The sequence below is a fragment of the Haliaeetus leucocephalus genome, unplaced genomic scaffold (genome assembly GCF_000737465.1).
Source record: "Haliaeetus leucocephalus isolate CR32 unplaced genomic scaffold, Haliaeetus_leucocephalus-4.0 Scaffold395, whole genome shotgun sequence".
Lineage (NCBI taxonomy): Eukaryota > Metazoa > Chordata > Aves > Accipitriformes > Accipitridae > Haliaeetus > Haliaeetus leucocephalus.
Window position 1 is genome coordinate 4658745 of NW_010972831.1, and position 27861 is coordinate 4686605.

General features: G+C 49.9%; 1 protein-coding gene across 1 annotated transcript; it reads left to right on the plus strand.

Moving 5' to 3' along the window:
- Positions 1-52: 52 nt before the first annotated feature.
- Positions 53-27582, plus strand: CPD (carboxypeptidase D). The gene is made up of 21 exons (XM_010573687.1): positions 53-628; positions 3156-3403; positions 11194-11336; positions 12064-12233; positions 12837-13204; positions 13622-13813; positions 14725-14892; positions 16087-16196; positions 16654-16756; positions 17244-17386; positions 17952-18121; positions 18719-19030; positions 20283-20478; positions 20730-20865; positions 21684-21833; positions 22255-22350; positions 22446-22510; positions 22671-22802; positions 23196-23381; positions 23699-23798; positions 24478-27582. Exons 1-21 carry the CDS (start codon positions 309-311, stop codon positions 24702-24704), a joined length of 3735 nt encoding a protein of 1244 aa, XP_010571989.1. The 5' UTR covers positions 53-308; the 3' UTR covers positions 24705-27582.
- Positions 27583-27861: the final 279 nt, after the last annotated feature.

Sequence of the window (27861 nt, forward strand, 5' to 3'; positions counted from 1 at the left end):
CGCCGCTCCTGCTCCTCTGCGCCTTGCTGCCGGGCCCGGCCCGCGCTGCCCACATCAAGAAAGCGGAGGCGGCGGCGCCCGGCGAGGCGCTGCGGTACCTGCACTCGGCCGAGCTGGGCGAGGCGCTGCGGGCGCTGGCGGCCGCGGCCCCCCCGGGCCTGGCGCGGCTCTTCAGCATCGGCCAGTCGGTGGAGGGACGGCAGCTGTGGGTGCTGCGCCTGACGGCGGGGCTGGGACCGGAACGGGCCGGCGAGGAGCCCGGCGGTTCGGCCCTGCCCGGCCGGCCGCAGGTGAAGCTGGTGGGGAACATGCACGGGGACGAGCCGCTGGCGCGGCCGCTGCTGCTCCGCCTGGCCCAGGAGCTGGTGCGGGGCTGGGCCGGCGGCGAGGAGCGCATCGGCCGCCTGCTCAACACCACCGACCTCTACCTGCTGCCCAGCCTCAACCCCGACGGCTTCGAGCGCGCCCGCGAGGGCGACTGCGGCGGCGGCGGAGCGGAGGGCGGCCGGGAGAACAGCCGCGGCCGCGACCTCAACCGCAGCTTCCCCGACCAGTTCGGGGCCGCCGAACCCGACCTGGAGCCCGTGCCCGAGGTGCGAGCCCTCATCGGCTGGATGCGCCGCAACAAGTGAGTGCGGACCGGACCGGATCGCCCGGCCCGAGACCCTCGGCTCCGCTCCCTGGGGGCTTCAGCCTGCTTTCAGCCTTTCCCAGCGCTTCCTAGCAGGGCTTGCCGGGGGGAAAAGACCCCAAGCCGTTTCTCCACCTGTTTCTCCCCGGCCTGCCTCCTGCACTGGGTTGGCCCTTTATGGCAGCTGGGGCCAATCCTGCGCCCAGCGACCCGGCTAACCCTCGTACTGGGTAGCGTGTGCGGGAGATCGGTTCGGTGGCTGTGGTTTGCCGGGCACCTGCGAAGGAGCCCCGCTGGGCACAGCCCGTGCCCTCAACGTGGCCAGGCCTTCCTGGTCTCCGTGGTCATCCACGTGTTTCCCTTCTCCAGGAGCCCGCAAGCTGGAAACTTCTTGTCCGCTTTGTCTTGAGCCTCTCTGCAGGTCTTGCTGTTGGGGGTGATAAGGCTTTTGCCATGAGCTGTGGGATGCTTAAAATATTTGGGGTTAAGTGCGTAGCTGGTCTGTGTACAAACACGTTAACAAAGAGTCACGTCAAGCAGGGCTTCCCCCCTGACTTTGTGTTTTATGGAAAATTCCCTGGATTTAGCAATAACGCTCTGTGCAGCAGCATTTCCAAATACAGGCCCTGTTCCTGCAGCCCTCTTCCCCATCTGTCCTCCTGTCGAAGCGTGCAGGGCTGAGCCTTAAGCACCCACCCTGACCCGTTAGGCTCTCGCCTTCCAAGGGGGTGGATGGTGGGAAGCTTCTGTGCCCAGAGCGGGGCAGTCTGGGAGGGGAGATGGCACCTTTGAAGCCCGGCTCCGGTTTGGGGCCTGGGGCAGCCCCAGAAAGCGCAGTGGCCAGACTGGGCACCGTCTCTTCATTTGCTCTGTGCTCTTCTTTAGAGAACTGTGGAAGGTCCAAACCACTAAGGTCAGTGCAGCCAACCGCGTGAAGTTGAGCAGAGAAAGCCAGAATGCAAAGTCTGATCAGATACGAGCGATGCACTGAAACAAACTGTGGCCCTCTTCCCAAAACGGGGATAGAGAGAGAAACAGAGAGGGGCTGGCTGACGGCCGCAGTGCACTGTAGGGCTCTTGGTTGGATCCAACCAACACACACAACGTTTAGCATTATATAATGTTTGCTCAGTTTTAGGGAAGAAAATTTGCTTGGACAAACTATCTTTATTAAAATGTGGTGGATGGTGTTGCCCATGGGGATTATTGCTCTAGAGGAATTTCATTAACTGCACCAGTAATTGCTTGTCCTAAGGATCCTTTAGGACAGCTCTGATGCAGCAGTTTGCATTGAAATCCCTCCAGACTTGGTTCAACTCAAAATTAGTTACTAGGGAAACTAATGCGCGTTCTTAATATAATTTTGAAAATACCTTGGGCTTTTTTTTTTTTTTTGAGTGAGTGTTTGAGGTGGGATTTGCATGTAAGCCAGGGTGAAACAGGAAGAACACGGTGCTTTGTGCATCTCTCTGCCTGGCAGCACCAGTTAATGCTGGTACAATTGTTAGACTAACATAACTACTGATAGAAAAATGAATGGGTAAACAGAACTGTTTGATTAAAAAAAGAGAGAGCGCGTGTAATGCAATTCGTGTGCACTATTTTAAGCAAGGCAAAGGTCTTGGTCACGTTACCTCTGCTCAGGAACTAAATCCCATTTGACCGAATGAGGAGGAGAGCGCTTTTTCCCTCAGTGCTGTATTTGGTGGAAAGAGGAAGAGCAGAGACAATTACCTTTGGGATTCATTGAAATGCTTATGCTGCCCGTGATTGAATTAAAGTGTGATACAGGTCATGCCATGCTATATTTTCTGACTTGGGATTTTAACGGCTCTGTCACACTTCCAGGTTTTTTTTTGTGCAAGTCAGTTCTGTTGTACCTACCAGGCGTTGCTCAAAGCTTGACAAAGAGCCGTGTACATCGCTTTATGTGCAGGGCACTGCTTGTCTGTCATGGAGTTTGAGGGCTTTGTCTTAGGCTGCAGCAAGAAACTTGTTTCATCTCCAGTCATGCCAGATGTCAGTTTGGGGAGTGAATAAACCAGTCCTGAGAAATGGTTTATTGCAAAAATCTGCCGACGTCTCCAACGTGCTCCCACTCGGACACTGTTCAGACCCTCTGACAATCCTGCTTGCTGTGTTGGAGGCTGCCGTTAATATGAGGGGATACATCTCCCAGGACCGTGTATCTTTTTGTCCAGCAGTAGCTGACTCAGTGTTGGACGAGTGCATATCTGTTAACGTAACCTTGGTGTAGCAGCAGCTCCACAGGCGTTCTCCCAGCACAGGGCTGATGGAGCAGGGTCTGATCGCTTCCTCTTCCAAACTGGTGTTACTGCTGGGCACCTTGTCCAGTGGGCGCATTTTGCCTCATTGATCCCAAATAGAGTTTGGAGGCTCTTGAGAACACAGTTTGGGTGGGAAGGCAGCAGAATAACTGGTTGGGCAGCTGTAGCCACCTTCCTGTTGAAATTGTTCCAGTATGACTCTTTCTTCTTTTTCTTCTTCTCCTTCCCAACCCCAGGTTTCTGCTCTCTGGCAATCTTCATGGTGGCTCAGTGGTTGCAAGCTATCCCTATGATGACTCTCCCACACATAAGCCCACAGGAGTCTACAGTAAATCAGCTGATGACGAAGTGTTCAAATATTTGGCAAAAGCTTACGCGTCACATCACCCCATAATGAGAACTGGCAAACCCAACTGCCCTGGCGAGGAGGGAGAAACCTTCCAAGATGGTATCACAAATGGTGCCCAGTGGTATGATGTAGAAGGTAAGCTGTGCTGGTGAATCGCTCTAACTGCTAGCTCACCTAACAGAGTGTCTTGTAGAAAGAGTTTATTGCTCCCGGTGAGAACTGACATCCAAACCAGTGGTGATTATCACAGAGGAAAGGATGGTGGGGGAAGTGATATTTTTAACTTTGAATGTGTTCTAGCAGCTTGAAATGAAGGGAGGTGGCATCACGGGCACACCAGTAAGTGCTTGATGAATCACAGCTTGGGAGATGTTCATAGGGAAGAGATCGCAGCAAACTGGAGAATTCTTCCTGACCCTGTTAGATGCCGGAGAGTTATCCTGCTTGTGGGAGGCTTTGTTTGCCAAGTGAACCGTCATTAGGTCTCTAGATGGAGTATTAAAGGTATTAAACCAATGCCAGTATTCCGTGATTTTTTTTTAACCTCCAAACTTGTAATTTTGTAAATGATTATAGAACAGTCTGCTGTAAAACTACGTAAAACTTAAATGCGTGGTCTGAGCTAAGCTAGCTGCTCTCGCTGGAAGTGGGGTAGGCAGCTTTTCCATGAACTGCTCTGCTGTTAGACCTGTGCAGAGGGTGACAACCAGCACAGCCTGTTCTTATCCACCAGCGTGGCAGGATGTAGAAGGGATCTGAAATTCAGTTTGCTGGGGCTTCTAGGAGAGCTCCTAATCACTCCATTAGGCAGCTGTGTTGGAGGTGATCTGAATATAAGCAAATTATCTCCTGGTGCACACTCTGCTTGTGTGGAGGTGGCTGGCCTGGCTCAGCCACGCAGTGGGCTGCTCTGCGTGCGTTGGTTTTGCTGTAAATGGGATTTAAATGACAGATTTTGTGATGAGATGCTCTTGTGGAAAAGGCTGTGTGGGCTGGCAGAAAGAGAAATCTTGGCCATGTCATTAGAAGAAGTTACACCATTGCCATGCCCCCTCAGCGGATGTTGTACAACCGTGGCCTTGCCAGACCGTGCAGAAACTTCTGTGGTGAGGACACAACAAAAAATTTGCATAAATGATCTGAAGAAGTTGTGTTTCTTTGCTGCGCCTGGACTGCTCTGCTTTCCCTCATGCTAGGGCTGAGGGATGAAGGTGGTAATGCTGAGCAAGCAGTGACATTGAATGTTGTTTATCCTTCAGAGCTTACAGCTTAACAAATTCTACTAAGACGGTGTCTTTCCAAAACATAGGCTTCAGAGCTGACTCCTGTCTTAACCCTGCATCCACCTTGCTTGGGAAGGAGGGAGAGGGATCTATTACTGGGCCTGAACACATCACCTCTGTGCTGGAAGAGGAAGTCTTGATTTCAGCGGTGGCTGAATCATTCCCCAGGATTTCACTGATCAAATAACATGTCATGTTCAAATAAGATGCAGTTTTATCTCTTTCTCTAGCACCTATCTGCTTCCCTCCACCCTGTAGAGCACACCAGCCCTGGTGTTTGCTGGCTCAAGGTTCACTCTGCTGCTGTGAAAAGTCCAGCAGGAGAAAGGTTTGTGTAGTCTGTTGAATTTGCTTATGGGGGAACAGGATATCCTGGATGATTTGTGCCGCCTTGTTCTGGTGACAGTCGTTACCAGCAAATACCTCAGCCGGGAAGTTTGTTAGCGGCAGCTCTAATGTTTTCTGCCCTTGTAATGAAGTGGGATGGGCGTTCTCTGAAGGGAGGGTGGTTCCAGAGCTTTGGGCTTGTGTTCCCCTGCCCGCAGTGAGCAGCGTTTTTCACTGCAGGGTTAACGTCTTCATCCTCCTGCTAGGATGTGGGACACCTGGCTAGTGGCTGCGGCGCTGGTGTGTGAGCCTTTGAGGCTGCCTTTGTCTTGCCAGTGAGCAGAGCAGAGGTTTCACCTACTTTCCTTTCGCAGGAAATGGCAAGGTGTGAACTGAGACCAGTTTGCTCTGTGCTGCCATTGCTGTGGCCTATATTATGTCCAATAGCCTCCAGCATTCAGCCTCTGCAGAAATAAACTCTTTCACTGTGACAAGCCGCAATCTTGGGCTCAGCGCTGATGGCTGTAGGCAATTCGTGGGCAGAGATTACAGGGAGGGTGTACCGGCACTAACTCTCAGAATGGAGCATTACTGAGGTTGAAGACAGGAGCTGCTGGGCACCTGTATGGTCTCTCCCCTAAGCAGTAATTTACCTCTCGTTGCTGTTAAAGATGCACATGTGGAGGGTGATGGCAGCCCTTGGAGCATGTCCCAGGCTGAGGAGTTCATGTAAAGTGTAACCCACAGGAGCTGAGATCCAGGGGAGAGCACGGGTGAACTAACAGATACCGCAGAGGCCAGTACGCGTGTATTTTGATGTTGTGTGAAGTTACTGTGTCCCTTCAGGGATTGTAGGTGTTAACGTTTATTTTTAGTGGTGGATGAAGAGCAGGCAAAGGGGAGTCAGTTGTAGGCAGTGTGTGACAGAAGTAGCAAAACCACCACGGTGGCTCTGTTGAGTCATCTGATTCGTTCAGCTCCGTGCCAAGGACTGTTGAGGCTCATACTCGGATCAGGAGGCCTTTCCCAGTGATTGCAGAATTTAAATGTGTGGTAAAATGAGGCTGGGGAAATCCCAGTACTCTGCAGGAGCTCCCTGGGCTGAGCTCTAGAGAGAACCAGAGCACAGAGTTCTGTGAACGATGCAGGGCACACACTTCTGGCCTCTGGATCAGGTTGTGCCAGGAGAGACTGCAGGCTCCAAGTGAACTAAAGCCAGGAAAAACAGAAATGAGAACATAAAGTCTCAACAGGTGGAAATTTTCCTGCCACGTTTTATCATGTGAAATCAAACATGCTGGAAAGCAAACTGCCATGGGATTCATTGTCCCGGAGTTACCAGTTCAGGTTTATGCTGGTGCCAGACCCCATTAACTTTCATTTGAGTTTGCAAACAACCTCTTATGCGAGTCAAACCGAGGTGGCAAGTATAAACCATTGGAGTAATTGTTAAGGTCAAGTGTGCACAGAGAAAGATGGCTCTCTGCCAGGCAGCTGAATTCTGCTTCTGCATTCCAGCTGCTATAGATAAGCACGTTTGTAACTGCGTTGCTTTTTAGAGGCTATCTCTGTTTTACATGCTCTTGCTCTTCCTTCCTTTTTAACCTCTGGGGGTTTTAACTACCGAGAGGCTGGTTCAGATCAAGTAAATGCATGCAAGTCTGGTCGGGTGTATGGTCCAGATGATGCTTGGAAAGCGGTTAAGAAACCGCTTAAGTCTTAGTCTGCGGGAGGAACGTGCTTGCCTTTATTTTGTGAAGAGCCCAGTTCAGAAACTGAATTCAACGTAAAGTTTGATAGGGTATTTTGTGGGCAGCCTTGGAAGGTCATGTTATTATTTGCAGTCCCTTCCTAAGAGTTTTTTTTCCTTGCTAGTTTGACTCTCTGATGTCCAAGTGTTTGAGGTGCTTCTGGTGTCTACCAGAAGGCACTTCTCAGGTTGGAAGTTGATTTAGGTTACATGTGTGCTTACTAGGTTGTTTTGACTGTGGTTACTAGCCACACTGAGCTTCTGAACGGCTTTTAGTGGTGTCAAACTCAGAGCAGTTAAAATGAGTGCTGAGAACAGTGGGTGCTTATGGCATCACTGTCGTGGCCTCTGTTTCCTGGGCATGGCAGAAGGCAGTTGCGCGTGAGCTCTCGTAGAAGTTTTCAGCCATGTCTTTCTGGGATATGCACGATTAGCTGCCCTTATGTGTTTGTACGTGTTTTCATAAAATTCTTATTGCAATTCTTTCTTTCTTCTTGAGAAAAGTATTGGCTTGATGGTTCGAGGGTGTGATGCCTTTTTTCAGATCTAACGTGAGCTGCTGGGTGGTGCTGTGATGGTGCAGCTCTTAGGAAGACCCTGCCCTCCTCTTCGAGAGAGCCCCGAGAAGGCTGCAGGGCTGTGCTGCTCTGGGCTGTGTGATGGAGCTGCTGGAGCTGGAGGCTCAGACCTCACCTCCTCTGAGTTTTAATGATTGCAGACTAATAGACCAAAACATTCCTCTGCCTGTTTGGTGCTGGTGCTCACCCGGTCTCATGCTACGAGACAAATGGTTCTGTCCACAGAGTAAGTGACCTGTGCCACGTATTTAATCATGTCTCTAGCTTGCTTTGTGCCATCTGCTCTCTCTGCAGAGCAGACACGACTATTTCTCTGCTTTAACTTAGCTGCAGGTCTCTTATCTCCTAATGTCTGTTCCAGCAAGACCTGGAATTAGAGAGGTTTCTGCATAGAACAGTTTGAAAATAGAGTCCTTCCTGGCTGGCCTGGAAGGCTTCTCTTGGCACGGGGTGTATTTATGGTATCTGGATCCCCGGGCTTGACTCTATAGAGAGCTGCATTCTCCTACTTGGCTGCCTGGTTTGAGCTTGGCAGGGAGCAGAGGCATGCTTGTCAGCGTGAACTCTGCGGCACTTGTGCTGCAAGAGGTCTGGGATCCTTCCCTGAAGTGCAGTCCTGATGCTCAAGGAGTGGGACAGAGCAAGAGAGAGCAGTCACTTGTTGGGACTGTAAGCTGCTTGCTTTTGCTTTGCTTTCCTCACCGGTGAAATAGGTATGATGCTTCATTGGGAGGCTGAAGCTTTATGGAGTGTGGGCTAAAAGACACCCTGTGATTAAAAAAAATGCTGGAATAAATCCAGCAAGTTATCCTAGATATTACCCAAACAGATAGGTAGAGTAGAAGCATTGCAATCTTGACAGTCCTCTGCCTTGGGTGTGCTTTTTCTGCTCTGCTCCGTGAATGTAGTGCTCTGCTAATGGTAGGCTGTGTGCAGGTTTCTCTTTACACCTCCAGATCTTCTGCGTAGCCAGGAGAGGCTGTGCAGATGGTATGTGGAAAAATAACTCATTCCATATGCTGTAAAAATAACTGTCCTGCTCTGCAGCCGGGCCGTGTGAAGGCCAAATATGTGCAGCCGATACAATCCAAATTTTCAAGCATGTAATGGACTACTTTCTCGAAGAGACATTTTTACCAAAATTGATGTAGCAAGCTCTAATTTAGTCCATTGCTGCTCTACTATGGGTGAGCATCTGTCCTAAATTTGCTTGAATGGCAGATGAAGCACTAAATATGCTTCATAATGGCTCTGGTTTACGTATGGATGTTTTCAAATGCATTAGCGTCCTGCTATGAACAGATGGTTATAGGCTGGCAAATTGTTTCACTCTGCATGGTGTTTACTGGTGAGAGAGCAGCCCGCTGTGGGTTACTTTTTGGAGCCTGGTAACAGGAGCTGAATAGAACTACGTATCAGATTTGCAGGCCTTGTTCCTCTAACCTCTTGAACTGAGTTTGAGAGTTTTAAAGTCCTCCAACACTTTTTGGCCCCTTGTGCTGGACAGAAAAGTCTCTTTCCTGTTTTGATCTCAGCCCATGCACAAGCTGCAATGCTTTTTCTGGCAGCAAGTGACGTTTGATTTGTTACAATAGAAGTTTCGTGTTCCCTTAGCAGCAGGCTCCCAGAAGAATTGAGAGGAACTGGGACATCTTTGTTGTGGTACCGTCCCGCACATCTTCCCAGGGGTCTGTTCTTCTAAATCCTACTTTATGCTGTCAGTCCATCTCTGCTTTACCTGAGTGCAGTGGGGCTATTGAATTCAGAGATGCAGTCCCTGACCTTTTGGGACAGTGAATGCTTACAGCCACCACGTTTATTATAAGTCTCCTCTGCTGGGTAGAGTGCTGCTGATAGCTTTTCCGGGCCGTGCATTAACACAGCCTCTGCAAATGCCAGGTAGTGCATTTGCACCGTGGTATTGATCCATTCTGGCTGGTTAATTGGCCAGCACCCTGGAGGTTCCCTCGCTTGTGAATGACTAGAAAACTGCTCAGACAAAGCAAGTGAGGTTTATTAGCATAGCACAAATGTAGCACTTTGGTGGGCAAAGCAAAGGCTGGGAGTGCAAATTATGCATTTCTTACAGACTTGCCTGCTGGGGTCCTGCAGGCTGGTGCCATGACAAGTGCCACAGGCTGTCTTCTGCTTTCATTCCTCCTGAAGTTTGCATCTGTCTCCTGCAGAGCAAATGTATAGCTGTTCTGTGACAGATGGGCTTCTGAGAGCCAGTTTGACTTCCTCAACTCATCTGGAAGAGACCCACTGCCTGCGCCCCTGGGTCCCTCTGACCCCAGTGGGAGTCATTCAGTCGGTGCGCAGGGGTCTCTGGGCTGAGCGGTCCCAGGTGCTGTTGTGCAGGTTGGGATGGAACTGTCTAGGAAGTGGTGGCCAAGGCCATGGCGTGCCAGTCTGCCTGGATTGTAACTGAATAAGGTTGTGCACCCAGAAGATATCATCAGTATGCATAAAACTTAGCGTGGTGTGTTTTCCATGCTGAAACAACTGCCTGATTTGGTGGTGGTGGAAACGATCCTCTCATGTGGCCATGACATCTGGCTACAGTCATGTGGTGGGATTTGACTCTGAAACCTGTTTCACAGACTTGTGGTGTTTTTGGAATGTCCTTTTTACTGTTGAAAGCTCCCATGAATGTTTAGAGGGCTGAACATTTGCAGCCTTCAGCAGCATGCTGAATTCTGAGCTCCTGATCATGAGTGTTGATACCTGCGGACCTCAAGTCCTGGTACATGATTCATTCTTGTTTGAGAAACAGGTTTGCTTGCTGAGGGTTGAATGTAAGCTTCAGCAAATGGGGTCAGGACACTTGCTGGAACAAGGTGACCTTTTCAATTCATAGCAGTGCCTGTGGTTTCTCTGAAGGGCAAGAATAGCAAGATGAGCTTAATACTGGGAAACGCACTCCTGTTTTCTGGTGCTGGTTTAACACTAAGCTAGCAAGCTGTCCCCAGGTGCTGCAACATCCTTAAATTGATTTGAGTGTGTTGCCTTAAAGAAGAAATGTGGGAGGAGGCTGGTGACTTGGCTGGAGGTCTCAGAGAAAAGAGCAAGTTTCCCAGTTCGAGTTTCTCAGGTGGACAAGTCTGTGTCCTGTTCTCCTCTTGCAGGACCTGGCTGCTGTAGGGTCACAGGAGTCCTCAGTGGTGAAGGAGGCATCACTGGCCTCCCAAATCAAGAGGAGAGTTTCCTGAAGGTGACTTGCTGCAGTTCACTGCATGCTGTCACCACGTCAGACCTTGTCAGGCTTTCTGCTAGAGCTGCTCTAAATATCAAGTAAATGGAGACCTTCAGATAAGGAGTTGGAGGAAAAGAGCAGCTGAGGAAGTAGAGAAGGGGGAGCATTCTTCTCATCTGGAGTTTTGCTAAGAGTTTTTTGGTAGAAGAGCTGTGTGGTCCTTGAAACCGATTTCTGCATGCAGATTCGAGCTGCCACCTCCTGGGTTGATAGTCTGGTGTGTTCTTTTGTATCAGAGGCCTGAAGCTTATTTGGGTGGAGTAACTTCTCTTGCAGGAAGACCTCACAAATCTAAAGGTACCTTGGAACACATAGTGAAGGACTTGGCAGCAGTAGCGTTCAAACCTTGGTGTGTCTGCCCTGGCACGCTGGATTTGTAGTGTCTGGAAAATGTCTTCACAATAGAGTGAATCCATATGAATTTCCAAGTGCTCTGCTGCTGAGTTCAGCTGACAGAGCAGTGAGACTGAAGGGACTGTCATCTTTGAAATGTCTGTGGCTGATTTGAATGGCCAGCATGCTGGTTACTGGGAGAAATGGAGCTCAATCTTCCCCAGCACAGGCTCTCACAATGATCTGATCTGACTTTCCTCCTTAGGTTGTTCACTCTGGAGCTAGGGCAGCGTCATGGTGAGATGCTGTGGGGGGCTGAAGGACAAGGAAAAATGTGTGTCCCGTGGCGGGATGTCTGTGCGTTGCTCTTGGGACATGTCTCTGCCTTATTTTCTTAGGTGGGATGCAGGATTACAACTATGTGTGGGCCAACTGCTTTGAGATCACATTGGAGCTGTCCTGCTGCAAATATCCGCCGACCTCCGAGCTTCAGCAGGAGTGGGAGAACAACCGGGACTCTCTCCTTGCTTTCATTGAGAAGGTAGTGTGGGCTGGGATGGGGAATGGGGACAGCAGCTGTGAAACCCACGTGTCCGTGGTGGGCTGAGCGCACTGTGTGCAGTTGCTCTTGTGGCTTTGTTTGCTGCAGTTGCTGCGCAGAGATTGGTGGCTACAAAGCTGCTGTGTATATCTGTGGTTCTGCCACAGTTCCCACATCCTCCACGATAGCAGAGCTCTGCTGAGAGGGGTCTCGTGGGGTTGTGTTAGAGGGATTGGTCAGTGCAGATCTCACTAAGTAATGCAGAGTATCTGTAGCCTCACTGCTGTGAACCTCCAGTGATTTTCAAAAGCACCAACACTGCTGAGACCTTGGCTTGCAGAATCCTCTGCCAGGCTGTCTCCAGATGCCCAGTGTATGAGTTGAGTAGGTGACAGTTTAGGCTGGAAAGGGAGGCAGCTGCCTTTTGTCCCTCAGTATGGTGTGTAACCCTGCTATGTTCATATTGTTGTGTGCCCATGTTGATAAATTAGAGGGTTTGTTAGGGAGGATAAATTCTGAGATCTTGCTGCCTTCCTAGTGCATGCTTGAATTCCTGTCCTTGCCATCTGGCCAAGCGCTGTCTGAATCATGGGCCCTTGAATGTCTTTGCCTGGCAGCTGTCCTGCTCTGTTGCATTTGGGGAAGGGCAGGGGGGTATTGCTGGGTGAGGACACAGTTCCCTTGATGTTTCCTGTCTTCAGCCAGGCTCTTGCATTGTTTTCCTCAGGTCCACATTGGTGTGAAAGGCTTTGTCAGGGATGCAGTCACTGGAGCTGGCCTGGAGAACGCGATCATTGTTGTTGCTGGTATTGCTCATAACATCACAGCAGGCAAATTTGGTGATTACCACCGACTGCTTGTGCCTGGGACCTACAACGTGACCGCAGTTGTAATGGGGTAATGTCTCTGTGGCAGCCTGCATGCACACTGCCAACTGCTCGTGTTCCTTCACTTGATTTCTTCCTCCAAAGCATCTTGTGTATTTAAGGGGCTTGGCTGGAAGCTGCAGCGGTAAATGGCTCCAGCTTAGAACTGCAGCTGTGTTTGTTCACCCCATGCCCTGCTGCAGCGGGGTGCTGTTGGGTGCACAGCATTTCTGTCACCTTTGTTTGATTGCTTGTATCAACTTGCATCTTACTTTTTGGGCAAAGGTAGAAAGTGGAGTAGGGTTGCTCCAGTAAGAGTTTGTGTTGTCTCAAGGCTGGGTGTGAATGTGTAGCTTGCCCCTAGGCTAGCCCTGTGATATGCCTGTGGCTTCTTCCCCGGTGAGTCTGTAAAGAAGAACTTGTGCCTCTGACACAGCACGGACAGCAGCGTAGCTGGGTCCGGTGGCAGCGGGATGAGTCCTGTCAGCTTGTTCACTGGTGAATCTCATGTAGTCGTTAACATCCCAGTGCGTTCAGGCTGGGAGGAGTAGGCTGGAATGGTGGAGAGGCTGCAGGGGGTTTTCGCCTCTGTTCTGCAGAGCCTCCTTCCTGAAGCCAGCTGTGTTTTTCACAGTTACACACCAGTGACCAGAGAGAACATCGAGGTGAAGGAGGGAGCTGCCACAGAAGTGGATTTCTCCTTGCAGCCAACTGTAATGCCACCAGCTCTTAACGTCACGCAGTTCATAGCAACGCCTGCTCCTGTCTCTACCATCACGCCCACCCCGGTGCAGGCAGAGGCCCCAAGCCCAACCTCTCTCCATCAGCCTGTCCAACCTGTGGACTTCCGCCACCATCACTTCTCAGACATGGAGATCTTTCTGCGGCGGTATGCCAACGAGTACCCCAACATAACTCGACTCTACTCCGTGGGCAAGTCAGTGGAGCTGCGGGAGCTCTACGTCATGGAGATCTCTGACAACCCTGGCGTCCATGAAGCGGGTAATGTGGGAAATCCTTTTAAGCGAGGCACTAGTCCCAGACCCTTTGCTTTGGGAGACTGTGGGCAGAGCAAAAAGGAGCGTAGAGCTGGCAACTGTCTGAAGAGACACTGAGCTGCTCCTTGCAGTATCCTTTCTAAAAAGACCAGGTGCAGTGGGTGGCGCTAGTGTGAGTTAAAGTGCATTGCCGGGGACATCTACGCTGGTTGTGGAGCTCCGGGGACAGAAGGACCAGGCGGTTTCCCTGAAACAATGTTTGTCCTTTTTGGTGTTGTGGAAGCAGAAGGGTAAATTTTAGGTAAATGCCCTCTGGCCCTGCAGAAAGGCCTGAGAGTGCAATGCTCAGGGTGGTGAGATGTCTCCAAGCTTTAATATAAGTGGTTATAATTGTCTCTTTGGTGTGGCCTTACGTATTCAGGTGAGCCGGAGTTCAAGTACATCGGTAACATGCATGGGAATGAAGTTGTGGGGCGAGAGCTTCTCCTGAACCTCATTGAGTACCTCTGCAAGAACTTTGGCACAGATCCTGAAGTGACAGACCTGGTCCAGAGCACCCGGATCCATATTATGCCGTCCATGAACCCTGATGGCTATGAGAAGTCCCAGGAAGGTATTGCTGTCTGTGTTGAAACATCTGTGGGGTTTCTAGCTCTGAGAACAATACTTTGGGTTCATGGTACATCTCTGAGAAATCTGGAAGCCTTGCTGGACCAGAAGTGCTCTCCGTCCAGGGAGGCTGGGAAGGGACTTGGTGCGTGCCGTGGGATGAGTGGGTGGACCCTGCACTGCAGGATGTGGGCAGCCGACCGATGCTTGAAGCTGTTGGAGAGAGCTCTTATGCTTCGGCAGAGCTATATGTTGCCCCTGTTTGGGTCCCCTTATGGTTTGTGGCTATCCCAAGGCTTATTTTAAAAAAAGACATTCCTTTGACACAGCTCATACTTGCTGTGCTTTGGTCCATGCTCTTAGTAACATGTGATGCGGGAGCCAGGCTGTCTGCAGAGCACTTGTCCAAGGATAATATAGACTTTTATCGTGATGTTGAAATTGGCAAAAACATCCTTCAAGGAGGTCCTTAAAACTGCATGGCTCTTGCAGATTGGCAGAACAGAATCCGTCCAGAATGATTTTCTGGAAGCAGAGCTCTGCTTGGGTTTAACAAAGAACTTGTCCGGCTGGTTTCAGAAGGTGAGCTCTGAGGTTTCTGCGGTCGTGACATCCGGCTGCTGGGATTGTTCATGGTTCGCTGCCTTTCTGCTCGCTGTGGTCTGGCTGGCACTGAGAGCCTGTGCAAACACCTGCTGAAAGGGCCCCCGGACGCCTCTGTGCGCAGAGCAGACCTGTCGCTGAAGGAAAGTGTGGGGGTCCCATCACTCTAGGGTGTAGGGAGCCAGCACTGTTGTGCTTTCTGCTGTTTTCCGTGAGTTGATAACTGTAAGCTCTGTAGTAAGAGGATGAAGCCTCTGCACTGAAGTGGGAGCTTGCATAGGGTGCAAGCTTGAACATGTGTTTAATTTTCAGGAGACAGAGGAGGTACCGTTGGCAGAAACAACAGCAAGAACTACGACCTGAACCGGAACTTCCCAGATCAGTTCTTCCATGTGGCAGACCCTCTGCAGCCAGAAACTCTTGCTGTCATGACCTGGTTAAAGAATTACCCATTTGTGCTCTCAGCAAACCTGCACGGAGGTATGGCAGCCAAATCGAGCTCCTTCCTTTGCGCTGAGGTTTGAGGGATGGGAGTTTGCAGGGGTATCTCTGTAGCATTCTAGGTGTGAACTGGAGCTCTTGCAGAGAGCTCTCTGCCCTTGGCATTGCTGTGAAATGGCAGGGGCAAAGGCAGCCAGGTTCCTGCAATGGGGGTAAAGCCATTTGCAAAGGGCCTACACAAAGAGTAAATCAACCCTTTTGTTCATGCTGCTGGAAGATGGATCAGAAGCCAGAAACAGAGGGTGAAAACCGTGTCCCCAAGCACATTTGTAGGGAGTTGAAGAGGCTGCTGGGAGGATCCCAACCACTTCTCTGAAGGGAGCACATGGATTGGGGAGTAGCTAGCACCCTGCCCGCTGGGAGATGGGGACGGACTCTCTTGTCAGCGGTTGCTCAGCAGCTGGGTCTGGGAATGTGATATAGTGCTGCGGCTGTTAAAGGCTTCATAGTATTTATAAAGTGAAGGGAACACATTGTAATCCTGAGGGTTCCCTGCCTTGAATCGCATGGCAGAACTATGAAATTTGCTGTAATTTAATTATCTTTTTGGAGTGATCTAAATTAAGTCTCTGTATTACAGCTTATTCCCTAGACAGTTTGTCTGCAAGCTTGTAGCTGTGGTAACTCGCAGGTGGTTGCCTTGTGCTAGCATGTTTAATTTTGTAGTGCAGAAGTACCATGTGTGGGTACGAGGGAGCTGGCAGTTCTCCAGCAGCGGTGGTGCCTGGGGTTCCACGGTGCTATTAGTACAACTTGCTTAGAGAAAGCTTCAGTAAGCCAAAGATGTTATAATCTGTCGGTGCTCACAATAAACTCCAGAAGGCTGAAAAACTACAGTGGTTGGGCCAAGGGCACCATGCATGTTCTAGGAAATTCCTCCCCTTGCTTTCCGTCCTCCGTGAAAACGATCATTATGAGTCTGTGCTCATCCCTTCCACATGTAGGAGCCAAACCTTTGATGTGTCGTGGCTTGGGTTCACCTTCCCAGCTGGGTGCGGTCTTATCTCTTCCTGTGCTTTTGTTGTCTCTTCTAGCCACTGGCTTAATACTTTGTTTAATGCCGAGTCTTGAGAAACGGAAGACTCTTTGGAGAAAAAGAAAAACTTCCCATATTAGGCTGAGGGATGAGTTGGAAAGCGTGCAAGTACGAGTCAAAGCTTGTTTCCCCTGCAGGTTCTCTGGTGGTTAATTACCCCTTTGATGATGATGAACAAGGAATAGCCATATACAGTAAATCCCCAGACGACGCTGTGTTTCAGCAGCTGGCGCTTTCCTACTCCAAGGTAAAGCTCTAACTGGAAAACAGGCACATCCTGCTGGGTTAACTCCTGATGCTGTCGGGAATCTCCTGAGTGGCTGGTAGAGGAGGGCACAGGTACTGTGAGCACCTGGTGTTGCAGGCACAGCAGAAGGGTCCTGCGGGAAGCTCTCGTTCCGTGAGTGGATGTCCAGCATGTTCTGTCTGCAGGTGCTGTAGGAGGAGCGCTCTGTGCAGGCACAGGGGCCAACACACTGAACGGTGGTAGAAAATGCTGTACACGGGCCGGGAGGAGAGCGAGGATGTCTATGGGTTAGGGTTGGCTGTGGGTGCAGTCTGTTTGTGTTGCAGCCATACAAATACGTGTCTACATGAATGTCTGTGTTTGGTAACCCCAAGTGTGTGACTAACGTTAGAACAAAAGTGCCAGTGGCTGTAGAGTGCAGGCTCAGCTTCACATGTTGTATCTTTTTTTTTTTTAGGAAAATACAAAGATGTATCAGGGAAGCCCTTGTAAGGATATGTACCCCACTGAGTACTTCCCACATGGCATCACTAATGGGGCTAAGTGGTACAACGTTCCAGGTAAAGTAGACCCTAAGTCTCTTGCATTGTGTACCTCCAAGTTAACGCACGTGCAGCTTAAAGAATTTAGCCTGATCAATTGCAAACTCTACATTGGTCAGCCCAGATTACTGGGACTCAGGTTTCTTTTATAACCTCTTAAATAATGTACCCAGATAAAGTTATTCCTGGGGGAAGGAATTTATAGGGTAGTTTTTCTGGCTATTAGGAAAATGGTTTCATAAAATTTTACAGCAGTATATTAGCATGAAAGGTATTTACAAGAAGGATGGTTATTTGTCTGCTATTTCGGCATCCCTTTGAAGCTTGAACGTTGCCCTGCGTAAAAGCCTTCTCTCTTCAGCTATAAAATGCATGCTGTAGTTTGTACTTCATCTTTCTCTACTATCTGATTTTTTTTTTTTTTTTTTTTTTTTTTTTTTTTTGAGCTTTGGTACAATCGCCTTCAGGAGACCTTGTCAAAACTTTTTTTACATTCCTGTTGTAGGTGGGATGCAAGACTGGAATTACTTAAATACGAACTGCTTTGAAGTGACCATTGAGCTGGGCTGCGTGAAATATCCAAAAGCTGAGGAGCTGCCAAAGTACTGGGAGCAGAATCGTCGATCTCTCCTCCAGTTCATGAAACAGGTGAGACACTTTGACCCCAAGCAATTGTGTGAGCTGCCTCTGGGGTTTACATTAGATGTGCCAGAATGAACTGGCTAGTCTGCAGGCTGAAGGGAGTGCTGCTTCCTGGTTAGACTGGGTACCTGCTCCACAGAAATCATTCCCATCAGAACCCGTCTCGACGACTCCTCTCCGCTCCTTCTCAACATACCAGACATCTGTATGGAAACAGCAGCCAGGTGATGCAGGTGTGGCCTTGTTATTTACCACTACTGGAGTGGTCTTTAAGTGTTGTTCCCATCTGAGTCCAGGGCTGGTGGTAGTGCAGCGTATCTGGGGCATGAAAACAAAGACGTGGAGCAAACAGTGCTGTGGTGGCACCCTGAGCCAAACAATTGATCTTTGTCCACGCCAGCTACTGGCGAGTCTAACCTGAACCCCTTTGGAACACGTTGCTCCTCTGGGAATGCTGAACCTCCTGGGCTGGGAGCTGGTGGGATCTGGGTGTCTGCACTCCCGCAGCGATGTGTGGGGTGGGAGGCAGAGCGAGGGCTGGCACTCAGCAGCGCTCCGGGTCTGTGCACAGGTTCGCCGCGGCGTCTGGGGATTTGTGCTGGATGCGATGGACGGAAGGGGCATTCTCAACGCCACCATCAGCGTTGCGGACATCAACCACCCGGTGACCACCTACAAGGATGGAGACTACTGGCGCCTCTTGGTCCAGGGGACGTACAAAATCACAGCGTCTGCCCGAGGGTGAGCAAGCCGTGGCACAAGGAGCAAACAGCTGCATGACTGACTTCCCAGTCAGGAGTAGTTCCATTGCCTCTGCCTACGGCAGATGTAGGCATGGGTGTTATCTCCTACCCTCTGGCCTGTGCAGAGTTAGCAATGTGATGCTACCCTGGTGTCAAAGACTGCGCACCTGGCACTGGTGTATAATCCAAGTCTTTCCTTGTTTGGAGGTGGTGTGGGGAAGGAGTTGATAACTTAGTGTCTCTAGGGGAAATTCCCTTGCAGGCAGCTGCCCACAGAAATGACTTCATCACTTCAACCACTGCCAAAACCTCTGTGTTAAAGCAGCCTGACTTGTTGTCCTGCCAGTCTGCCACGTAACCCTGTAACACCTGAGCCAAAAGCAGCTCACTGCCATGTTGGGCCCTGAGCTGCTGCCTGTCCTCCTACCACTCCCATGTCCCTTTGAAGTGTTCTTGCTCTTCATTTCTATGCTTCTCACTTTTGGCTGGGGAGCAGTAGCAGTCCCGTGTGAGTGTCTAGTCAGGAAGGGGGATGGCTAGTTGTGTGAGGTCTCAAATGCCTGATGTTTCCTTGTGCCTTCTCTTCCCTGGGCAGGTATGATCCAGTGACTAAGATGGTGGAAGTTGGCAGCAAAGGTGGGGTGCAGGTCAACTTCACTCTTTCACGGACAGACATCAAAGTGGAGGAGGGGAAGGTGCCGGTCTTGAACACCCCAGACACCAGCGACCCCAGTGAGAAGGAGTTTGAGACCCTGATCAAAGATCTCTCTGCTGAGAATGGCCTGGAGCGACTCCTGCTTACCTCCTCAGGGGATGTCTCTCCTTATCGATACCGCCCTTACAAGGACCTCTCTGAGTTCCTCCGAGGCCTCAATCTGAACTACCCACAAATCACAAATCTCACCAGGTAAAAACTCAAAGCAGCAGTGCTCAGCTCCTCCCTGAGCAGCAGCCTGTGGTAGGGAAGTAGTGAAACGATGAGCCATGAACGCAGCGCAGAGATGGGGAGCTTGTCCCTCCCCTTCCCTGTGGTCCTCAAGTTCAAGGGAGGCCCGTGTGTAAGGGCATGGTGGCATTGCATTATCTGCAGGGACTCGCAAATGCATCCATGTGCTTTTTCCTGAGATGTCATTTTATTGACTTAAACCTAGGGTGCCGTCAGTTCCCCAGGGGTGCCTGGGACTGGCAATATTCCCAGCACTGGTATGCCAAGCTTCTGCCAATACCTCTGTTCCATGGTCTCCATTTCCTCCCTTTTCCAAATCCTTTCTGACATCCACCCTGCTAAAGAGTTCCCAGCAAAAGTGATCAAATTTGACTTACAAATCTCAGATGGCCTGTTTTGATGGTCTGCCTTCAGATTTTAATTCAGTAGTGCGAGACATGTTGGAGTTAGCTTGCCCTGAGCCAAGGTCTCTGCCCTCCTGCAGGAGGCCAGCTGCTGCAGTCCTCTGCTTTTCTGTGTGACCTGTAGTGCTTACCCTCTGTCAGCTTCAGAAAGCACAAATCTCTTTGTCCCAGGACCTCATTTGCTTGTTGTTACCAGGCACAACATGCTCATGTGCTGTCCCTGCTGGTGCCAAGGCTGCTTTTCTGATCTGTAGCCTCTATTGTCCTTCCAGTTGCATCAGCCCCGATTGTGTTCCCTGCTTTGCTTGCATTCAGTTTGCTAACTTAATGGCATGACTGTAGCAACAACTTCTGCATTACTGGAAATAGGCCTGCTTTTGTCCTCTACACCGGGTGCTTTATAAATTAGTTTGATGTCCAGATGTATCATGCTCTGAAGGGAAAAAAAACCCCACCAAACCAACCCTCCCCCCCCCAATATTGGAAGCACAGAAGCATTTAGCAGTTCCACATTTATCGTGATGTCATAGGCTATGTAGAGATATATGGAGCTTTGGGTGTCCTGTACATCTGGACCTGGATATAATCTTACACAGATGCTTGTGTTCAAACTGATGTTCATAGTGACTTCTGTTTGGTGCTGCTGCAAATCTCTCATGATGTGGTTGTATTTTGTGTGTCACTTGTCTTTGCAGCCTCCTCATGGAGGTTGGCAGCAGTTCCTTTCCACACCGGGATTTCTCCTTAAGGTCAGGCTAGAGGTGCGCTCTCTTCCTGAGCTGACGCTCTGGTTTCTCATCTCTTGGCAGTTTGGGTCAGAGCGTTGAGTTCCGTCAGCTCTGGTCCCTTGAAATCTCCAACAAGCCCAACCAGTCTGAGCCTGAGGAGCCAAAGATCCGCTTTGTTGCTGGTATTCACGGAAACGCTCCCGTTGGTACAGAGCTGCTCCTGGCACTGGCAGAATTTCTTTGCATGAACTACAAGAAGAATACTGCTGTTACAAAGGTGAGGAGCCAATGCAAGGGCCTGTCTTGGAGCCTTCCAGCTATATCCTGAGAAGACAGTGCTCATTGGGAGAGACTTGCCTTGTTAACACTGGCTTGTGGCTTGCAGTGATCCTGTGCATAATGGGGAGGTGTTGTGAGATCCATGGGGCGAGTGGGAACCTCTAACTGCAGTTCCTAGGCAAATGAGGTGTACAGAGAATGAACCTTACTAATTGCGCTTTATGTACTGTTTCTTCTCCTTTTGTTCAGCTGATTGACCGAACACGGATTGTGATTGTGCCTTCCTTGAATCCAGACGGACGTGAGATAGCGCAGGAGAGAGGCTGCACATCGAAGATAGGCCAGACTAATGCTCATGGCAGAGATCTGGACACAGACTTCGCAAGTAAAGCAAACTAAAGCAAAGCGATGTGTAGTGTCCCTGTAGAAATGCAGGCTGCTGTAGAAGTCTCCTGCTAGCTGCTCTAGGATTGGGTGTATTTGTTTGGTTACAGGGTCTACCTGTAAAGAGAGCAGTACTCCTGCCCTGGAGCTCAGGCAGCACAGCTGCTGGGAGGCTTCCAAAGCTTGGATCCCCTTTACAGATGGTGATTTGCAATCTTTTATTTGCAAGGAAAAGACAAAGCGGAGTTCTTTAGGAATAGTCTGGAGGTCGGATGACACCTAATGTATTTTTCCTGTTAACTGATTTCTTTCAGCCCTGGATTTCTGAAAAATACCCTCTGTTTGTGCTCCCCAGAAACAGTCTCCTTTTTTCATGCTTTTCTGTTTTCCATGTAACTGCCTACTATATGTGTAGCACTGTATCAGTGCTATGCCCACCCTTCCTGGGGACAAAGTGTTCTCTCTGGCCAGGTTTGGCTGGGATCATCCCAAATGCTTTCTTAAGAAAATGTCCATTTGGTGACATTGAGGAGAGCAAACACACATGAAATACCTTCTATATCACAAAAGTAAATAGCTTGGGAAATAGTGACGTGTCACATTTGTTTAGCTTTGCAGATGAATTCCTCCCATGGGTAGTGTGAACTAGGTGGTTTATTTGATCTGTCAGGTGCATCTGCCGAGATCTAACAAATACCTTTTAATACATGCAGCAGACTTAATTTCAGACATAAACAAAGAATGTACTTCTGCTGGCCTCTCAAATAGCAGAGGAAACTGTTATCAATTCCCTTTTCTATTTGTTGTTCTGATTTACAGGCAATTACTCCCGGTACTCGGGGACACGAGAGCCTGAGACCAAAGCCATCATAGAGAATTTGATATTGAAGCAGGATTTCAGCCTCTCTGTTGCGCTAGATGGAGGATCTCTGCTTGTCACTTACCCGTATGATAAACCAGCACAGACAGGTATGACTAACTCCTCCAGGGCCTTGCACGTACAGTTACCCTCGGGCTGTCTTTGCAGAAGTTCATGTGACTGCATGGTGTAAGAGCTTTTTGCGCTGGTGGTGTTCTGTAGCCTCCTTTTGTGTTCAGCCCTTTGTGTGTGGAGTAGCCAGTCTGTTAAGTAAAGCTATAAAACCTCGCAGGATTTAGCTAGGGATCAGAACACTTACCATTTCCATTCCTACAACAGTATTTCAACCTTTCTTCTGCCAAAGCCAGTACAAAGTCTGCTTTTGATACCACCCCTCAGTGTTAGACAATATCTGGAATGTCCCTGAAACAATGTGTGTCACTGTTTAATACAGGATTGTGGGACTCGAATGGGAATCTGCCCCTCCAGTGAACAGGAGTTGCACTCTAAGTCTCACTTTTCTCTTTGTAGTGGAGAACAAAGAAACTCTGAAGCATTTGGCATCTCTGTATGCAAACAACCATCCGCTGATGCATTTGGGCCAGCCAGGCTGTCCAAATAAGTCAGGTATGTTTGGTTGAATCCTTTAGACCCCCCTGTCAGCTTGTGCTAGACACTGCTAGGAGCAGATCTGTCTGACAGCTGTGTTCTTGCTCTCACAGATGAAAATATTCCTGGAGGTGTGATCCGTGGCTCTGAATGGCACAGTCACTTGGGAAGTATGAAGGTACTTCATCACGGCACAAGGCTTTGCAGCTCTACTAAACAAGCATTAAAAAGCGTATTTGTTCTGATGTCTGGGCAAAATTTCCCCACCTCAAGCTGCACTTTGCAAAGCTTTTTAAATACCACCTCTTCTCTTGTAACTGTGGTTTTGATTTTTGCAGGATTTCAGTGTTACGTTTGGTCACTGTCCTGAGATCACTGTTTATACCAGCTGCTGTTACTTCCCAAGTGCTGGACAGCTTCCTGGCCTGTGGGCAGACCACAGGAAATCTCTCCTTAGCATGCTTGTGGAGGTGAGCCACAGTCTGTGGGAGGAATTTCTGGCAAGGAGTGAAGGTAGTGGGACGGGTGGGGAGGGGGAGAGGAAGAGAGCAGTATGGAGGGTCTTTGTGTTTTTGTTGGTGCTGTGTAATTACAAACAGTCATAGTTTGGACTGTATGAAGAATGGATTGAACAGAGGCAGCAAGTGACCAGGAAATGCATTGACATGAGAGGTAAACATCTGTGCTGTGTTGCCTCACGATGGGCTTAAGCAGTCCTTGCAGTATTGTGCACTTTTATTTATTAGGGGGGTCAAGAATGGAGAATGGGCTGTATTTTGAGGGGAAGGTTAGATCCTATTTTAGTTACAAATGTGCCGTGTGCTTGGATCTGAACTTCAAGTGTTTGAAATGCTTTATTTCAGGTTCATAAGGGAGTCCATGGGTTTGTCCAAGACAAGAGTGGCAAGGCAATTTCTAAAGCTACCATTGTTCTTAATGAAGGCTTGAGGGTTTATACTAAAGAAGGTGGCTATTTCCATGTGCTGTTGGCTCCAGGTTTGCATAACATCAATGCGATAGCTGACGGGTACCAGCAAAAACATGTCAAGGTACGTGAATGTCCGTATCCGAGATCTTTCCCCCACTCCCTGTCATATAAAGGCATCCCTGTTTGGGCTCTGCCTAGCTGGCTGTGTTTAGCTGCTGATTATGTGCCCAGGGTAGCTGTTTTCTGCCTTCATATAATGGATGGGGAAGAATTTCCCAGCATAGCAGGGTTGTTTTGGGCAGTAGCTTTTCTTTCCATTGCACTTGTCTTTGGCATCTGCCCGGTCCTGCCCTGGTCAGCAAGTATCTCTTTTGTCTGGACACCTAACAGAGGTGCAGGCTTTGAGACAGTCTGAGCTCTCATATCTTTCCTCTGCAGGTCTTTGTACGTCATGATGCACCCAGCTCTGTGTTCATTGTATTTGATACCGAAAACAGGATATTTGGTCTGCCAAGGGAGCTGGTTGTAACTGTTGCAGGTAAAGTGACACTTTTGATTAAAGCTTTTGAGCTTTGCTTTCTGTACAAGTTCATGCTGACAATGACCCTTCTTTTCACTGAACTGGAAAAGTAGCCTGCAGACTTAAGCCATCTCCTGCTTTCCCTTCTGAACGCGTGCTTGTCCTTGCAAACTGGTCCAACAACCCTTGGATCTGGTGATGCTGGGCTAGCAGGAGGGAGGGAAGGAGGGAAGAAAGAAGTAGAGAATGTTGCAGGGGTCTGAAGGGTCCAGAATAGACTTTGAGATGCCTAGAATGGGGAGAGCATGTTTGTGCATAGAGCTGGGAGATCTTGCTTCTTCCCCAAGATTTCTTTGAGGGGTGTGGCACCAGGTAAGCATTAAGAGATTTATTTTATTAATTTTTTTTGTTGTTGTTGAGGTGGCAGCTGCTGGGGAGCCTAGAGTTTATACCCAGTGGTCTGCAGAGAAACTCAATGATCCTATCCTAGATTGCAAGCACAGAAAGCTAGTGTAGTCCTGCTCTGGGAGCAGCTCTCTTGCATGGTGTGTCTTCCATGGCCTAGGAGGAAGAATTAGGGTCACAGTGAAGTGAGGAAAGTGGTTGTGACTGTAGAAGGGAAGAGAGATGGTGGCAAGCCTAGGAGCCTCTGGGGTAGGGGAACATGGCATTAACTTTAATGTCTTCTCTCTGGCAGGTGCCAGTATGTCTGCTCTGGTCCTCACCGCCTGTATCATCTGGTGTGTCTGCTCAATTAAGTCCAACAGACACAAGGATGGCTTCCACCGCCTCCGGCAGCACCATGACGATTATGAGGACGAAATCCGCATGATGTCCACTGGCTCAAAGAAGTCCCTCCTGAGCCATGAATTCCAGGATGAAACAGACACTGAAGAAGAAACATTGTACTCCAGCAAACACTGACACCTCCCCGGCAGCAAAGGAGGTTCCCATGGACCAGACCCTGTGGTGGGGGGTGATCCCTGTGGTTCAGTTTTGAAACATTAGCTTGCAGGATGTGTCCTCCAGAGGTGTGGGTGGCAGCTCCCAACTTCCCTCTACGGTTTGCTCTCTTCCCATGTACATGCAAATCAATGGGTGTTGGAGGCTGTGTTCGGGCTAAGGACATGGCTTGTTACAATTTTGGGTCAAGATCTGGAGGTTCACATGATGTTTTTTGAAAGGCAACTTAACAGGGTGGCCGGCAGAGTTCCTAGCACTTCCCCAGCATCTCAACACAGTGAGCAGATGGTGGGGAAGTGCCCCAAGACCTGCATGGAGTTGTAGTTACAACACTCCAAAGCAGTTTCTCTACCTGTTTTGATTTCATTTTTTCCACTCTGTACTTGGGGGAAGCCAGATTCACTTCACTCCATGTTCTGCAGAGCAGCCCTTGGAAAAAGACAAAAAAAAAAAAAAAAAAAGCCCTTGGTTCTCAGCTGGTCCCTTGGAGCTTTTCCCCACCATGAGATGCTGTGGCCTGCTATGATCTGCAGTGGTTGTGGAGCACCTCTACTGTGTTGCTAGTTCCAGGCAGTGACTTCGCATCCTGAAAGCTGGGGGAGATGATATCCATTCTTGATGTGAGCTGGAGAAAGGAGCAAATGTCAGAGCTTCAGTGAACTCTGACAAAATTCAGTTGCTTGCCAGCTCTGCGGTACTGCTGTTCCTGACTTCTGGGGAAGAAAGAAACTTTATCCCCATCGCCCCTGGTTGCTTTTTGTTTGTGTAGTAGACTTGGCCTTTGGGGTCTCATGTTAGCATTACAACAGCACAGTGTCTGAAAGAGCAGCTGGAGGTTGTTCTAAGCAAATGGATAACCTGTGGTGGATACTGTAGAAAAGCAATCAGTTACTGACTTCACCTAATCAGTTTTGCTCAAGTCCACCACTATTCAGGAGGAAACAGTGAAATCTGACCACTGTATTTGAGCATTATTGCAGCAGCAGGGAGAGGTCATGGGAGTATCCATGGCCCAACTTCAGTCTTAAATTTTGAAGAAAAGCTGTACCATTTGCCATTGTCCACCTAATACCATTTAGTGATCAGAGCACTTTGGAAACGCTCTCTCATCAAGCTCTGGTGATGGTAGGCATCAGATTAGCCTGCTGGCTTGGCTCTGTTCTGCTACTACAGCGTCCCTGAAGTACGTAGCAAGAGCTCCACCTGCTTGTGTGTGTGCAGTTGTGTCCGCTGCTGCGGAGGCCTGGGTGCAGGAAGGGCTAAATGGCTGTGCTGAAGAAGGGAAAAGCAGCCAAATTTTGTTTTGTAGCACTTGGCAGGAAGTTGGAAAGAGGAGCCACAGCATGCATCCCTAAGACACATGGGATTTGTGGGGAACAGAAGGGATGTCCAGAAGGGAAGAATGACTGAAATGTTTGATTTTCAAAGCCTTTACGCATCTCTGACGTTCCTGTGCTTTCTGGGCAGAAGGCTGGGGTTGGAATAGGCACTTATTTTCTTGCTGCTCATTTTCTCTTTTAATTCTTGCCCCACTGACCTGAGCTCTGGAGTGCAGGAGCCTGGCACAGCAACGTCTTAGGCATCTGTTCTGCAGGAGCCTGGGGAGGCCCACTAGTGAAACCTGCACGTGGTGTCTATGGGGGGGGTGTTTGTACCCAAATGTATGATGGGGTCTGTTCTGCAGGGCTCTGACCTGGTCTCCTCTGGGGGAACAGTGCAGTGGATTCCCTGCTGAAGGCTGTTGGGCCACGTCACCTGGGAAGGAGCTGTTCCTCCCCTCTGTGTGCAGTAAATGCCCTTCCAGAACCACGTGCCTGTGGGCATGCTGTCATGCTCATCATCTCAGCTGATTTTGTGCAGCTATCTGGAGGGATAAACACCCTGGAGGGATAAACACCAGCATACTTTCTTCCCTGTTCCACAGGGAATTATATTGCATGAAACATGTGATAAGATCTGGCTGGGGAGGTATGCTGGGAACAGGGAGATGAGGCTGAGCCTTCCCCGTGCTCCTGTCCCACATGGCTGTGGCGTGAAAGAGCTGCTCTTGTTGCCTCTGTTCTGCAGGAGCCATGACCATCTCTGTGCCTGCTCCCAGCTCATCGTGCTGAGCAGAGGATGGGATTTGGTCCTGGGCTGTGACCTGTTGCCACGTGTAATGGGCTGCAGCATGCAATAGCGTTAGCCCTGCCTCATCTCTGAACTTTTCCTGCTTCTGAGGGCTTTAACAAGAGCCACAGCTGGGGTTTTATATAAAAGTTGAGTTTGCAAATGGCTCTTAGGGCTCTGTTTGGGCTTTGTTTGCTCTGGCAGCAGGTAACGGACGGAGCTGGCCTTGCTCTGTCCCACTAGCAATAAGTCTTGTTAGGAATCGGCCCTTTCCCTCTGAGAGTGCATTTTGCAATTAGCTTGGAGTAGGTGCGTATTTTTAAGGTGAGTGGATTTGAGATGTTTTGCAAACGCGTGAGACTTCTCCCCGCAGCAGGACCAGGTGGGGTGTCTGGCTCTCGCTCCGTGCTCGGTGCCCCAGCAAGTAAGCGCTGGGCCCGTTTGTCGCCGGCGTGGGGAAGGCAGGAGCGGCTTCCCCTCCCTGTCAGTCTGTCTGTCTGTCCATCCGTCCACCCGTGGGAGCGCCCGTGCCCTTTCTGGCGAGGAGCCGGTCCCCCGCGGGCGCTTGCCCCTGGAGCGTGTCGGTCCGTGCACTGTGCCTTCAAATGTACATTTTTAAAAGGGACTTGAATCGCCTTTTTCCCTGGAAGCGGGACGGGGCGGCGTGAGGCGAAGCCTGGCTCTGCCCTCAGCGGGGCCCTCTGTGTGGGTGGTTTTTTTTTACCTGTATACCGAGATCCAATAATCTGTATAAAACTATTTTGATGTCCACCTGGCTTGGCTCGTTCTTCCTACAACTGATCTTGGGGGTTCGGGGCTGCAAGGAGGACGCTGGGCGGCCGGGGCCGGGGCCTGGGCCGGGGCCGGGGCCTCCCGCCCGGTGCTCGGCGCTGTACGGAGGCCGCCGGGGTGAGCCCCCGCCTAACCGCTAGGGGGCGCTGCAGCTGGAGGTCCGCCCGTCCCGTCGGGCGCCGCGCCTTCTAGGAAGACGCTCTAGTCCGTTCTTCTC